Genomic DNA, 16,796 nt, shown 5'->3' on the forward strand with positions numbered 1-16,796 from the left:
TACATTGATAGATCATAAATAACAACAGCTATAATTGCAGGGCAAAGTAACTGCAAAGTGAATAAAGGCTGGAGATCAATCATTTCAGCCAAAGCTATTTCACTGCAGAATGAGCTTCCAGAGAACACTGTATTAAAATCCACAGCTTAATTATCTTTAGGACATACTATAAGACCTTACTCATTCATAAAAACTTCCTTACAATAACATGGTATAAAGATCTGATCTGGTTTTCGTAACAAAAGGGAAAAGGCAGAAGATTCTGACGTTTGCTGCGATCATCACTGTATTGTTCTTGCATCTCACTAAACAGAGGTTGGATAAGCTACAAATGGAGATAGCGTAACAGCTTAAAAGGGAGGGAGTGAAAAAGGAGGGAGGAATTTAATATAGAGTTACATGTGGAAGCATTACAATGACACTAGCGAAAGAAGGGGGTTTGGAACCTCAAGAAGTAATTGTGTCAGCGAAACAGCATCTTCCAAAAAAGACCTGGGAGAACAGTGGTCCTTCTAGCTCTTTTCAATCTCCAGGTTTCGTGAATCATATTGATAGGGCGTTTCCTTAATTTTTGTAGAGAACCTAGCCTTCCTGGTGAACTCGAGCTCTAGTCAGAGAGACACATCACTCTTCTCACTCCATGACAGAGATTGTGTGCTCGGTTGTGGTAAGCCTTCCTTCCACAAGCTCCAAAGGTAGCAAGGCTTCCAATTTCCTAATCCAAGTGTGCAGAAGCAAAGAGGCAGCTGCTACACCACACGATGAACGTGGAAAAAAGAAGATACGTTTATAGGAAGGTAAGGTACTTCTTGTCTGAAGGGGAGGTTAGAGTCTGCAAAAAGAATCCTCAACCAATATAGTCCAACATACTTTCTGCAGCAGTTCTATGCTTCGCTGGTGTGTGCATCTAAATAAAGTAACAATCACCCCCGAGTGGAAGGAAAAGATCCTGTTATCTGGTGTTGAACCATTCCACGGCTACATCTAAGGTGTCAAACAGCAGCTATTTCTGCTGGAAGCAATTTTAAATTGAGGGGAGAAAAGAAAAAAAAAGGAAGAAAGGAAGAAAGGAAGAAAGGAAGAAAGGAAGAAAGGAAGAAAGGAAGAAAGGAAGAAAGGAAGAAAGGAAGAAAGGAAGAAAGGAAGAAAGGAAGAAAGGAAGAAAGGAAGAAAGGAAGAAAGGAAGAAAGGAAGAAAGGAAGAAAGGAAGAAAGGAAGAAAGGAAGAAAGGAAGAAAGGAAGAAAGGAAGAAAGGAAGAAAGGAAGAAAGGAAGAAAGGAAGAAAGGAAGAAAGGAAGAAAGGAAGAAAGGAAGAAAGGAAGAAAGGAAGAAAGGAAGAAAGGAAGAAAGGAAGAAAGGAAGAAAGGAAGAAAGGAAGAAAGGAAGAAAGGAAGAAAGGAAGAAAGGAAGAAAGGAAGAAAGGAAGAAAGGAAGAAAGGAAGAAAGGAAGAAAGGAAGAAAGGAAGAAAGGAAGAAAGGAAGAAAGGAAGAAAGGAAGAAAGGAAGAAAGGAAGAAAGGAAGAAAGGAAGAAAGGAAGAAAGGAAGAAAGGAAGAAAGGAAGAAAGGAAGAAAGGAAGAAAGGAAGAAAGGAAGAAAGGAAGAAAGGAAGAAAGGAAGAAAGGAAGAAAGGAAGAAAGGAAGAAAGGAAGAAAGGAAGAAAGGAAGAAAGGAAGAAAGGAAGAAAGGAAGAAAGGAAGAAAGGAAGAAAGGAAGAAAGAGAAAAAAGAGAAAAAAGAGAAAAGCTGTTGAAAAGCACCAAAGAAAGCTGGGGCTCTAGAAAAAAAGTGTCAATGGTCCTGACTGAGCTTTCTGTTCACTTCTCAATACATCAGGCCTGGAACAAGTTTCTCAGTGCAAAATTTCTCTAATTGGCTGGAAAGCATTTAAGGAAAAATCTTTTTAATTAAAAACAGAGAACCAACAAGACATGAAAGCCATGGGGGTTGGGAGAGGCATATGTTGACCTTATGAAGCTTCACAGCAGAACTCTGCAGGGGCTGTTTAAACTGAGAAAGCACAGTTTTAATTAAAGAGGCCTGAGGAACAGACAACTCAAAAGAGCAGGTCAGCGAGATTCCAAGAGGTCAATTCAAGCATAAGCAGAGGGAAAACAAGACTTCTGGTCATTTTGCCTTCCTCTGGGAGAAATCTGTTGCTAACTTGAGTGTTATGCTCTGTGCTTCTCGGCACACAAGCGAGCTGTCCTCTAACCACCTCTCCGGGTGTTGCGTAGCGCTGGTAAGTGTTTGAGGGAGGGAAGAAGTGAAGTCTACCCCAGTTTCTTGACACTGGATCACATTCTAAAATAAACCTGATTCCCACTCCCCCCCAGCAATGCGTGAAATCCCAGATATGCCTATGCATACTTGAAAATAGAACTCTGCCTCTTGCTAAGGTTCTAAAAACAGTGGGAAATCCTGTAAAAGAAACCAGATCCAGCATATCACCAAACAGAAATCCTCTTTTAAAATAAAAAAACCCAACCAACCAAAAAAAAAACCCCAACACTTTTTCTTTACTTTTTGAAGTGTATTTTGTTACTATGACATTTAGTGAAGCTGGTCATTTTTCCTTGCTATTTCAAGACAAAAGGAAAAATAAATCTAGTCTCCAAACAAAAGGAGTTATGAAGGGAGGGCAATGTAACTAGAACCCATGTAGCAGGGCTAAGATACAAAAATGTAACATAAAAGCTGCTGCATTTTTCCATGAAGAACTACTTCCCAGTAATTCAAAAGGATAAGGAATTAAGTAGAAAGTTAATATCTACAGTAATTTCCCAAGAGAAACAGTAATGTTAGTGCACTTCAATTAGTGTATACGTAGTCCTGCACACATACGGATTATTACTTTTAAGTACTGCTTCTGTTCAGATAGATTTCTCTCGTTTGCCCTTCTATCTGCATCTGCCTGGGTGAACAAGGTGCATATTCCAAGTCAAGGCCTGGTTATTTCAGGACTGACAGACAAGGCAGTACATTTCCCTGCATCAAGGAGGAGCAACCAGCAGCTGGATTAAGCAATCGGTTCACTCATTTGTGAGATGTTGTCTATTTTTCTAAAACCCCAAATAAACACTCAGAAGTGGAAAGGTGGGGTTTTTTTGTTGGTGTGTTTTTTTTTTTTTTGAGTTTGTATAAGCTTGCAAATGGCATCATCTTATATCTTTATTTTATTCTCCCTTGCTTCCTCCAGCCAGGGTGCAAGCTTTGATTGATGCAAGTTCTCATTTATTGTGTTGACCTAGATCCTCACAGAGCTGGCTTTTATGCAGTTTATTAAGGCTTACCTCCACAGATGGACCAAACTAAAATAAAGCCGCCACCACTCCTAAAACAGAAATTCAAATCTGGAATGAAACTTAAAGTAAATGAGAGGGGAAAACACAAGTAAACACTTTTACAGCAAAGGAATAAATAAAAACAAGAACATCCTAGGAGACATGGACGTTAGCAAATGTAATACTTTTGACAAAGGAAGACAAAGGTGCCTTCTTAGATCTTCACAGACATAAATTGATGACAATACTGAAGCACAGAGCAATCCTTGCCCAGAAACAAACCCAGAAGAAACCCAGAGAAAAATGGGACAGAGCAGAATCTTGCTGTAGAAGGCAAAGGGTATATTTTCACCCTTTTTGCACACAGAAACTCCATTGAAATAAAATGTATATCTGATGAATACCTCTCCACATAGCTGACATAGGGCAAGAAATGCAGGAAGATACTAGTTCAGGTCTCAAAAGCAACATACCAACATTATTCACATCTATACTGCTTCCAATTTCAGAACCAGCAGGTTGTTTGTCCCATGCTCTGTTGCACAATATAGGATAACCATAAACAGAATTTCTTACCAGGACTATATAACTTATCTACCTTCTCGTGGTGGGTTGACCGTGGCTGGACGCCAGGTGCCCACCACGCTGCTCTATCATTCCCCCTCAACTGGACAGAGGGAAAGAAAATATAATGAAAGGCACATGGGTTGAGATGAGGACAGGGAGATCACTCAGCAATTACCATCATGAGCAAAACAGACTCAACTCAGGGAAATTAATTTAATTTATTGCCAATCAAATCAAAGTAAAACAATGAGAAAAAAAACTTGAATATTAAAGCACCTTCTCCCCACCCCTTCTTCTTCCCAGGCTCAACCTCACTCCTGATTTCTCTACCTCCTCCTCCCGAGTGGCGCAGTGGGACAGGGAATGGGGGTTGTGGTCAGTTCATCACACGTTGTCTCTGCCGATCCTTCCTTCTCACTCTCTTCCTCTGCTCCAGCGTGGAGTCTCTCCCATGGGAGAGTCCTCCACCAACTACTCCAATGCGAGTCCTTTTCATGAGTTGCAGTTCTTCACAACCTGCTCCAGTGTGGGTTCTTTCCACAGGGTGCAGTCCTTCAGGAACAGACTGCTCCAGCGTAGAGTCCCCCACAGGGTCACAAGTCCTGCCAGCAAACCTGATCCAGCGTGGATTCCTCTCTCCATGGGGCCACAGGTCCTTCCAGGAGCCTGTTCCAGCACAGGCTCTCCACAGGGTCACAGCCTCCTTTGGGCATCCACCTGCTCTGGTGTGGGGTCCTCCACAGGCTGCAGATGGATATCTGCTCCACCATGGATGTCCATGGGCTGCAGGGGGACAGCCTTTCTCACCACAGTCTTCACCATGGTCTGCAGGGGAATCTCTGCCCCGGTGCCCAGAGCACTTCCACCCCCTCCTTCTTCACTGACCATGGTGTGTCTGCAGAGTTGTTGCTCTCACATATTCTCACTCTTCTCTTCCAGCTGCTGTTACGCAGCAGTTTTTTCCCCCTTATAAATATGTTATCACAGAGGTGTTACTACCATCGCTGATCAGCTCGGCCTTGGCCAGCAGCGGGTTTGTATTGGAGCCAGCTGGCATTGGTTCTATCAGATACAGGGGAAGCTTCTAGAAGGTTCTCACAGAAGCCACCCCTGTAATTCCCCCGCTACCAAAACCTTGCCACACACACCCAATACACTCCTGCACATAATATGATGTTTAAATTGTCAAAATTGTACCACCATAAAATGAGATGCTGTAGCAACAAACGATCTGTAGATAGAGTCATGAATCCATGCAAACTTGTATAATTGTTTTTGATATGTACATATGGGTTTCTTTACTAGTGCAGTGATCATAAAGAAACAACTCAAAACTAAATTCTGGATTAATCCAATTAGAAGATGTACCACCAGCCATGCTTCTAAAGAAAGCTCTAAGTTTCAAGCCTTACTTGCTTTGGGCAACACTTAGTCTGACTTTCTCTACTGTTCAGAAATTCATTCTGTATTTCAGATTTCAGATCACCAATGATCTCACTTCTGGTTGCTGCTATTTGTTGTATAACATGATTCCTTCCCACATTCATCTAAAAGCAATGTATTTCAAGGAAAGAAATCCAGGTCTAGTCTATTCCTTGGGGGTGGTAATGACCATATTTCACCCACTACATTGCACAGGTTCAGCTTCTTCTTAGTGAGTTAGTTTAGTTCTCAAGATGACCATGTATGTTCTGAGTTCCCCTATGCACAAATATAGCAGATAAAATCCCATAGCAATTAAAACTGAAATGAATAAAATCAAGATTCTAGTCTGTAATTACTGCTAGAGAATCAGAGAAATCAGATTCGGTGGTTGAAAATATTGACAGCAAGCTCTCTAAAGTGATACATTTCTGCCTCTAGTTAATGTAAAAATAAAATGTATATAAATGTATAAATATACAGCTAAACATGCCATATTTACTCAGACTGAAAAGTGCAGCCACTGCACTTTAAAGTCAGAAAAATATATGTTGAACTCTTAAGGCAACCTATGCTTCTGTTCTTATGCCTCCCCTTTCCCTTCAAAGTACCTTGGTGATTACATTTTCATCCACAACCTTTTCCTTATTCACATAAAACTGCTAAAAGTAAAAAAGAAGGGAGATATTATGTACCTAAAACTTTTTGGCTCTTTCCAACAAGTCCAGGTGCCCATCAGCTGGCTGAGTCAGATGCTAGACAGATGAAGCTTGAAGAAAACCTGCACTGAAAGTGCAGCAGTGGGTACTTGCCATCAGATAGCGTCTTCTCAACTTGTCAACAAGGTTCACCACTGACAGCTGCAGTTCTGGTGGATGACTTGTTCACTATCATCTCTAGTTCTCCTGCAGAAATATGTTCTAGGATTCTACACTTTATCTTTTCTGACTATGACCTGACCTCAAATCAGATATGTCCTCACTGCATACTGGTTAGATTAGTACCATACAATTTACCTGAAATCTTAAAAATATTATCCCTGAACTAATATAAAGGATTTAGAACTTAACAAAGTACCTGTGACTGGGAAGCAGGTGTTACAGACAGCATAGTCAGTCGTATCAGTAGCTAATTACCCAAGGATTTATAATGGCATATGCCAAAAAAGTCAAGTCGTTATTCATAATCTTGCAAACTCTGTTCATTATGAGCAAAGCTTAGCCAGAAGGTGAGGTTTTGTCTATATTTAAGAGAATGGTTCTAGCCTTACCTGCAACAAGAAGTGAGGCTGAATAGCCTGAAACAAGTGAGGCTTACAGTAAAAAAAAAAAACAAACAAAAAAAACCAACAAACCAACAAACCACCAAAGTTCATATTTGTACAGCAACATTCAGTGTATTTCATTAAAATACTAAATTAAAAACTAAAACCATAATTTTAGTTGCATGTAGTTACATGAGTTTATTTTGAACTCTCACCATTTCTGTAATACCTAATATACCAAGTACAGCATAAGAATAGCTAGTACAGTGATGAATAGTTATTTTGGCATTGGAACTTCTTCTCTGTGGGTAGGGTTGGGGAAGAGGTCACACAGTTGTCAGTGGTTCCCCTTTCACAGACATCAGGATCCTGCAACATCATCTAGGAGATGTGCCAGGACTACCTTGCTCAGGTGGTAGCGTTCACCGCCCTACAGCCCAACATGGTTATATACTCTACCTCCTGCAGGGCTCCTTAGTCAAAGTCCTTGTTACCCCAACTGCCTAGTAATCTCAGCACCTACTTCCCTCATGCTCCATACCCTATATTCTAATCATCTCTGGATCTGCTACTCTCCTCCCATCTACCTACCCCCAGCACATTTTCTTTTTTTTCCTATCCATCCCCATGTACAGGCCCACAAATGTCCTTCCTCCGATGTATTGTTGCTAGAGATGCTGTTCGGTAATAGAGGTAGCACTGGCAACAAGGTGCTCCTACGCTACTTTATGCTGCGAGCACTTTTTAACTATCCCACAGGCAACTGTGACGGTGTCTCCCTTTTAATGTTAGAACGTTAGAAGTGTCGGTATTTGCACTGTGTTATTAGCCTAGCTAATGATTTTAATGTCAAGGTAACAGGACAGCAGCAGATGCTGGAATACTTGCCTCCATTTTTCCCCACTGTTCGGAAACACCTCCAGAAGGTCCGAAGAAAAGACGCCCTGTTATGAGGGGTTGCTTGAACAAAGCTGAACTCACGGAACAAGATGTGTGTTCCTTGACGCACGCTGTTAAAACTGTGGAGATAAAGTCAAAACAAGAGAACGTTAGAAAGCTGAACCAATGTGAATGTTCTGGGGCCAGCTGGAACAGTAGCAAGAAAACCACTGGCAGTTACATTTTGTGAAACCAGATCTCCAAAGCTCATACTCATCTGTTCTCTAGAGAGAAGACTATTTGCAAAAACCACACATTGGAACTTAATTATAGGAATTAGAGGTTTGTGAAAGTAAAATTCATTCTAAAGAATCCCAGCAAGGGGTGTCCAAGAGCCACTTATTTGAAACCAATCCATTGGAAAATGGCTGGCTAAGAGTAACTGTTGTTTATCTGACCAGAAGATGCCCTTCCTTTTAGTACCATCTGAACTTCACTGCTATTCTCATCACAGTTTTCTGTGAAGCCACAAAACAAAGAAAAAAAAAACCAAACAAACCTCTTTAACAGAAGCCTCAATATTTCATTTCTAGGTTACTGAAATGTGACTGTGTTGGATGTACAAAATCCACCCCAGTTGTCATGAGAAGCAGACTGACACTTCACTAAACAACACTTTGCACTAGTGTATTTTGAAAAGAGCAGCCGGTCATTATGATAGATAGTCAATTTGATATTCACTTTCTTGAATTTGAGTACAAATTTCTCATATTTGAGTTGTAAGCACTTTAGGCTAACATTAAAGTAAACATTTATCTTAAAAAGGTTTCTCTGAAGTGTAAGAAGCTCTCCTTTGGGCATGGTAAAGCTCAACATACAAGAACAATAGAAATGCAAATGCAAACATTATATACCAAAAGGTATAATGACAGGGTTGCCTCAAAGCTAGATTTTGTGCATTTTACTCTGCATCATGCAAGTGGGACAAAGCTTTCAAACACTCCAGAGAGATCATTAAAAATGTTCACTTGGGACAGCAGCTTAACTCTCCCGCACAGGAGAGAATTAATGAAAAGATATAAGTTTACTTTCATCCCAGCAGAACCTCTCCATAGGTAGCATCTCCACAACAGACAAAATCCAGTGGTCAGTGTGAACCCTCTGAAGTTTGCAATTTTAAATAATCTCTTTAAATATAAACAGTTTAAATCTCTTTATCCTTCATAGTATAGAAAAGGGCCTCACATTTGAAAGAGAATTATACCCGAGTTGAACAAAATTAAAAAGTCACGTAACAACTAGGGGGAGTATGGGGGTGTAGAGCGACGCCAATTCGATTTTTCAGAAAAGAATCACAATTTCTGTTTTTAATGTCCTGGTTCTCAAAGACATGGGACTAAATGGAATTTTTTGTCATGTGTTGAAAGGTAGGTGTTTCTAACCCTCCTACCCACAAGGAAATGCAACTCAAAAGAAGTACAATCACCTTATGATTAAGAAACACTCAAGACTCTTGAATCCTGGAATTAGGAATATTCTTCCTGTAACTATCATGGACAAATAAATTATTTTACATTTATGAAACTTTATTCATGCACCAGTGCTGTACAAACCAGAGGAAAGCACAGCCATTGTCCCAAGAGATTAAAGTAAATAAATAAATCATGTGCCTGATCAAAATATGCCAAAATTATAGGAAAGGGCTCCCATGACTGTAGTTGTAAATAAAGAGTATTCATTATAAAGTGCTGTAGCTCACTGCCTTAGAGTGAATGAGCTCAGAGTAAGGGAAAGTAACTTGCATAAAGTCCCACAAGATGTCTGTGACAAAGCTGGAAATGGGATTTCAGATTTTCTCATCCCATCCAAAAGTCTTTAAGACTTTTTTCATTTCCTCTTTGCATTGTTTTGCTGATAATTCGACAGGCTGATGGAGAAAAGAGGGATACGAATGAAAGAGAAGAAATTCAGTGTAATCGAAGAAGGCAGCTTTCAGCAAGATGACACACATAAGGAAGGTGTTTAGGAAGAGAAAGAAGAGGAAGGCACAGTGACACAAGCAAATGCACCACATTATGTTGCTCAGAACAAGTACAGCACATGCAACGTCTGGAAGTGGATCCTGGCACAACGGTAATGGGAAGGACCAGACAAAAAGTTAACATATTATTAATTCACAGCAAATAGCCCTACTATATTACTCCTTAGTTCTAGTAAGTGAAAATTCAAGTCACTTGCATTTACAGCATGGGATGGCTCTAAATCCAGCAGGCAGAAGGCTATGATATCATTTGTTGTTGCTTATTCAATTAAAAGAGTGGGTGGATATGCTGGAACATCAGCACACCTGGATGTGCTGACAGCCAAGTGCCGCCAGCTAGGTGAGTAAAAGAGGTACAATATTTCTTTCATTCTTAATTTATTGCAATAAGATTTTGTTTAACTATACAATGGAAGGATTTTTCCCCAAAAACTCAAGTCCATGAACATGGGAGTCGGAATTTTATCTGAGTTAAGATGCTGCATTTCAGAGACACTAGTTTATAAATACCTTTTTATAAGTTGTAAAAGTTCAGCTCAAAGGAGCCAGCCCATGATGGAGCCATCCAGCAAGAAGCCCAATGACAAATCATCAGATCTATTCTCAGCCAGGGTCAAGATCACTAAAACATATAGGAACGCTATACACTTTGAACAAACTACGTATTTTGAAATGCCTTTATCATGGGTAAGTGGACAATACAAAGATAACTTGGCCACCTTTTCCTTAACAATTGCCCAGAGGTGAAGTTACTGTTAATATGTTGAGTAGTGATGGCTTGCAGGTAAACCCTTCTGGGAGAAAAAGAAACAGTGACAACCCAAAGCTGTTGCAGGTATTCCAGCAGCACGTAAGAAGTATCACCAGCGCCTTACTGATTTTTATATACATGTGAACAGATGTCTTTTCCAGTTTGTTTTGAACGCAAAAATAAAACAAGCTGCCGATTCTAAGAGTAATAGCTTAAGTAAGCAAGACATCAACAGCAAAGCAACAAACTTAGCTCAAACATTCTCAGCAAGTTTAACAGCTGCTGAGATTCTGCCCTTAGGATTGCTTGGTCTTCCCTCTATCGGTCCTCCTTTCACTGAACATCTCATGCCCTTAGCAAAGTTTGGTGGCCAGAGCTTATCAGCGCATTTGCGGGAGAAAGACTTACAAACCAACTAGGGTATCTCAAGAAGGTACTAGTCTGTCCTCAATCATTTAGAAATGGGTTTGTGAACCAGAAGCAGGGGAAATAATTTTTCACTTCTCTGGTTAACTTCTTTCCTCCTTTTAGGCATTTAGTGCAGCCATCTGCAAGAGATTCCTTCAAGAAAAAAAGCTTTAAACAACTCTGCAAGTCTCCAAGCCTCCAATTGCAGACCTAACGGTTGTCCTGGCTCTCTATGTTACCAGTAAATAGAGTAGGCAAATTAGAATATTAACAAAAGCCACTAAAGATGTGGGTTTATTTATCTTGCTGAAACCGAGACAAGAAATTGAACTGAACGTTCATTAGTTAACACCAGTTCACTGCAAACAGTCTCATTTCACACACGGACTGTTGCACAACTGGGTACGCCGTTAACAAAATGGCTTTTCCCCATTCACTTGTGAGATTATTCTGGAGAAAGATGAAAGAAAAATAAAGTAAGGTGCTCACTCGATGGGAAGATCTAAAGAAACTTTCACAGTAGGGACTTCAAGATGTGTACTTTTTTACTCCTTTCCGTTACAGGCCCCAGAGCAGCCAAACCACAGAACAGACTCTTCCAGCGCCACTGCTGAGAAGGCTGCGTCTTGCAGCGCACCCAGCCTACACTTGTGGGATGGCACGTGCACGGGAGAGGAAGAAAAAAAAAAAGAAAAAAAAAGAAGTTTTGGGAGGATACTGAGATAAAACAGCCCCAGATCTCAGAAATGGCTGCGCTGGGAACTCTAGCACTCAGGTGCTGCTGCTCTGAACAGAGCTGCTTTCAGCAAGGCTTTGTCTTTTGTGTAATTACATTTCGGCAGCTCGCCAGAGTTCAGAAACTTTCAAGCACTCTTTTCAAAACTTTGGACTTCCAAATAGATTGTAAAAGTCCCAGGATGCTATGGTAACATCCCAATTGAAACCCACTACAGTAGTTAGCCTCTGCCTGCTGAACTCGGGCAAAGCCAAATATGCACAAAGCAGAAAGAGCCCCAAGTCCCCAAGAAGGACAGAAGAGCCTGCCAGGACCCTGCTGTCCCCCTAGCAGGTGCCACCTTTGGTTACCATGCAAAGAGCTGAACAAGTTCACAGGACCCCTCCTCTACTAAATGGAAAACAAGGAACAAGGGCTGTTATTCCTTAACTTACAGCATTACTGCTTGCATTTTCCATTGGGAGCATGATGAAGGAAGAAAAACCCACTTTGAAGGCTTATGCTGCTTGCCCAGCTTGAACAATTTCCCCCCCAACACACACACTACTTTTCTTCCCAGTTACACAGGTATCTAAGTTATCAAAACAGAATTGAGTGTCTTAAGCGAAAATAAGGTAGTCTCAAATGCAAAGTTGCCACTGAAGGCTATCTCTACACTGACTGAAACATCTGCAGGGTCCTCTACTGCAGAGGACCTGATGTCAACATTATGGGTATCTCAGGGTTCATTTTTTGTTGAAAAACTCTGGATTAGCTCTAGTCTGGTCCCATGGGCTGAATGCTCATTTGCAGTTGGAACACATCTTCCAGTTTAGTTTCATATGAAAGGAACCCAGGTCACGAGCTCCAAGACTGCTTCATGGTGTGAACCAAAGCACAGTAAGTAGGGATAATCAGGAGTATTAGGATTAGAGACTATGGTACAATGGGTAACAAAGAACTAGCTCGAGCAATAGAAAATACTGAAATTGAAAAGGCTTTAAAACCCAGGCAATTTCTGTTGTTAAATAACTCATCCACACACAAAGCATCCTCATGCGACCAATCACACTCACCCCAAGGCTGTGCTCTGAAATAGTTAAGTGAGGTTTACCTTGCCTGGAAGGAACCCTGAGAGGGAACATTTAAAACTGTAGGCACTATTGGGAAAAAAACCCAAGCCAAACCCAGTTTCACTGCTGTGTTGTGTAAATTCCTGCCACATGAGCATAGTTTAATTTAAGATCATTTTATTGTTCACCTATTGGTTTAAGTGTACTACACTAAGTGCAATATTTAGACCAATCATTGGACTGTTTCTTTACCTATCCATCTTGGAAGGCAGAGTAGGAGCACTAGCATTCCTCAGATTCAAAGCTGTTGTATCAAGTGCTTTTTAAAATTCCATAGATATTAACATTTGGGACAATGAAGTCAGCCTCAAGGAAATCGCCCCCTTCCTCTAATGAAATTAGCAGTGCTTTTTAGGCACTTCCTCTGAAATCCGTTAGCAGTGTTAAGACAAAACAGATGCTGAAAGTTATTCCTGATGACTGGCTTTAAGGAAAAATCCCTTTTTAACAATGAGGCAGATAGGAGTGTTAATGATTTCCTAATATTTTGGAGAGAGGAGGTGATGTAACGCTGCGAACACAGAGACTGGATTTTTTTGAGATCCTTTTCGTCTCACCCACTCAAGTTTATCTCAGCTGAAGGGTGTGGAAGGATGAAAAGGAGTGACACAAATTTTAATGATTTGTTTTCAGGCTTCTTGGTTCAGGAATCTCTGTATTGATGGCAGAGTTAATACAGGTGGTACAGAGATTATTCCATTTGAAAGGAAATGAACCATAGCACCTGTGACACAGCTCAGAGCAGGCAGCGAACAAGCTTTCTTATGTTGCTTTGTAGCAAATCAAACCCTCTGAGACCAGTCTACAGATTCTGGAGAAGGAAAGGATTAAAGGAGTTGCTGTGCTTGCTCTTTATTACCCGTAATCCCTTTATCATTTTTAGAGTTCCCCTCCCTTGATTTTTCCTATGCTAGGTCAGTAATTTAACACCTTGAAGCTTTCAAATCTAACGTTAAAATGACCTTACTGTGTTGAATTATTAGCCCAGGATTTTTTTTTGTAAAAAAACACCCAGAAACCAGCAAACAGGAGGGGGGGGGAGTGAAATCTCTAAAAACAGAAGCCTTTTGATCAGAGCAGCATCCTGCAGTTTGCTGTAACTCAAGCTGGCCATTCTTATATAGTAGGAATTAAGGACTCCCCCTGCCAGGCAGGGCCCTATTAAAACACAATAGCTGTTTGAAAAGGGTAAGCAAGCTGATATGGATATAATAGGCCACATATTGGGGCCCCTTTCTACTCTGAAATAAAGCTGCTTCTTAGAGTTATGAGCTGGGAAATCTAGTGTTCAGGAAGATGGGAAAGAGCATACAATGGAAGATGGTAAATAGCCCTGCAGAAGCCCTCCAAGGTGCTTAAGGGGAAAGTAAAGAAGCCTTCAGAGATAAGCATCAATCACCCAGTATTAACTCTTTCAGTCTGATCAGGTGCTATTTCAGACCACATGGTGTTTCAGCGAGTCTGGAAAGGTCTTGCTGGTATAAACAGAGACTTAGCTTTCACAGTAGAAAACACAGCGAGTTGTGCACCACAGAGACAGCTGCATGAATACCATTATAACTAGTTTTATGAAGATCATTGCAAGTTGCTACCCAGCTTCCCTCAAAAACCCTTGTCCTTTTCCCCCAAAACTAAAAAGAATAAACACATAATTAGAAAAAATAAAATTCCAGAATTATAACTACACAAAGAAAGCTGCTAAGTCTCCAGCTAACCTATTTAGCATCTTTTTCAAACGGGTCCAACTAGACATTTTGTGGCAAGTAGAAAATTCCTTATTGAACTGCTCTGTGACCTTCTATAAGCTGAGGGTATGGGAGATTCAAGTCCTCAATAAATTTTATCATCATACAGCCCTGATCTCCATTCCTCGGCTTCCCTTATTAACCAACAGATGTATTTTTGCCCTGCCTGCCACGCTGTGGAATTCATTCACGAGCTGCAAGATGCTACAGAAACCATGCAGTGAACTTGTGGCAAGGGTGAGAAGATGGCACAAAGAAGAGAAACACTATTAAAAATACAAGCAACACAAGGTAGTGTTCAGCTTTCCACTAGTCTAACATCTCTGGAAGTAGCTATGGAATTGACATCGTCTGGAGATGGATTTTGGTACCAAAATGTCAATATCCACTGAAGGAGGAGCACGAATTTGGAAATTATCAAATAACTGCGTTTGTCTCGTGCTGCTGAGATCAAAGTGTAATGCCAAGTGAAGGCAAACCGGCCTCTCAGAAAGCTGAGAGCAAAGTATAAGCACAAGTAAGGGCCTGCTTGCTCCATGCTGCACTTATCTCTTACTATGAGACAGTTCCATGTTTTATAAATTAGACTTTTCATTATTTTGAAAGGTAGCATCCCAATCGCATTATGACTGTGATGATCCAGGAACTACTGAAATATAATGTAATGACTGTTCCAAAGAGATTCAGTGCTGGTGCCGTGTATGCAGCTCCCATATTTGCTCTTTTCAGTCTTGGTTAGACTGGAGAATTTCAGAAGAAGCAAAAAAAATCTACAATTAATACTCTCTCACCTATTCAGTTGCCTTGGTAAGAACTATAGTACATGGAAGACTGAGCAGCTTCCAATATTTCCATCATAGCAACAAATGAACCTTGCCAAAATTCCTTAATATAGATGAAGCTTCATCACTTGACATTAATGCTAACTCTGCGTTTAGAGATTGCTTAGCTAAACCACTCTGTGCTCACTACAACTGCTTGGCTACAGTGTCAACCAGCTACAGTTTGTCTAATCTATTTGCAGATACACAATAGGATTAATTTTGCAGAACACAAGGTTACTGCAAGTCTCTAACGCTCATGCATTCTGGAATCTCTATGGTTTCAACACTACGCAGCACAGAAAGTCTAGAAATCTGGATGTCTCCAGAGAACCTGAGAAATTAGACGTGGGTTTTTTTGTTGTTTTTTTTTTTTTTAAGAAAAGGAAGATGAACCAAGTTTTAAAAATGCATTTTTCAGCCAAGCTACAAGACTTTCAGTGGTTTGCTATTCATGGGGACACAGAGACAGTTAAGGGATTTTATCCTGTAAAGGATAAGGAATCCTATTACGGGATCTTATGCTGCAGGCATTTGCTGATTTTTACAGCTTGGCATATCCAGTTTAGGAGAAATTTTACATTTGTTGGCCTTGTCCACATTGGAACACATGTATTCTTAGCAAGGCAATTAGAAATGCTCCTCAAGGTTTTTTGTGACACCACAACATTTTACAACCTAAGAATGAATACAAAACTCCTTCCAACACCACAAGACCAAAAAAAACCACCCCAACCTCAATTCTGATGCATCTTTTCTTAAAAATCTTTCTGGGAAAAGTAAAGTGTTCCTCAAACTTACACTACTTTATTCCAACTTAATACAAAGTCTTATGAGCTTAGATACATGGAAGCCAAGAACTCCTCTGAAATCTGTCTCCTATATGCATACATTAGTCTAGACCCATGCCAAAAGGCTTCATTAAAACCAGAACTAAACCATATTAGTTAGTAGTACAGAGAAAGGTATAGTTATGAAGCTGTCATATATTCAGCAGGTTACAGCTCGAGACGTCAAAAACATTATTGGAGGAAACAGTATATTCCAAAAGAAATTCCTAACAGAAAAGGATAAACTATGCCTTCTAATTCTTAAAAATAATAATAAAAAAAGACCTTATAAAGGAAATCACACCAACGGGTACCAAACTTCCTACATTATTATGCTTTTCCAAAGCTGCTATTCTCTAGGGCATTTCTACTGAATTCCAAGTGCCAATTTTATATTACTAAAACAGTTTTCTTCAAAACATTTACAGAAGCTGCAGGAAATCCAGTCCTTACAGCATGTGACCAAGCATGAAAAGAGATTACTGCTTTATATACACGTTGCAGATTGCATGCAAAAGACTGTAAATAGTCCCACTACATCTGTTGTGGATATGTCACTATTTATCTTTCTCATTTTTTCCTTTATATTCCAACACAGTGACTAAGCAAGCACAGCTGAGTGGTTTTCCTGAATGATGGAGAAAGATGGTTATCAAACAGTGATCTCAGCACTGAATATCTATTTTGCATCCCGGTGAGCTCTACTACAGACCTTTCCTCAGTGGAAGACAGACAATAAGATAGCCACAGCTCACCAATTCTGACCTAAAAGGTCCTTTCACTTCTGCAAGAGTACAAACCAAAACAGATTTGTGATCAGAAATGCAACAACAGGAATAGGAAAGTAACTACCCAATACCACAGATATTAAAAATAAGTAGACTGTGGGAGAAAATAAAATTAAACAAAAGGCCCTGTGGCATCCCAAAAATGATACAA

At 40.2% G+C, this 16,796-nt stretch overlaps 1 protein-coding gene across 2 annotated transcripts in view; it reads right to left on the reverse strand.

Moving 5' to 3' along the window:
• CSTPP1 (centriolar satellite-associated tubulin polyglutamylase complex regulator 1) overlaps positions 1-16,796 on the reverse strand; it is an 85,421-nt gene that overhangs the window by 50,702 nt on the left and 17,923 nt on the right. For both annotated transcript variants that reach the window (XM_074149529.1, XM_074149528.1), the window contains exon 3: positions 7,423-7,553. In XM_074149529.1, the coding sequence (XP_074005630.1) occupies positions 7,423-7,553 (131 nt within the window). The remainder of the gene's footprint in view (positions 1-7,422; positions 7,554-16,796) is intronic.

Source organism: Numenius arquata, chromosome 6 (genome assembly GCF_964106895.1).
Source record: "Numenius arquata chromosome 6, bNumArq3.hap1.1, whole genome shotgun sequence".
Classification (NCBI taxonomy): Eukaryota; Metazoa; Chordata; class Aves; order Charadriiformes; family Scolopacidae; genus Numenius; species Numenius arquata.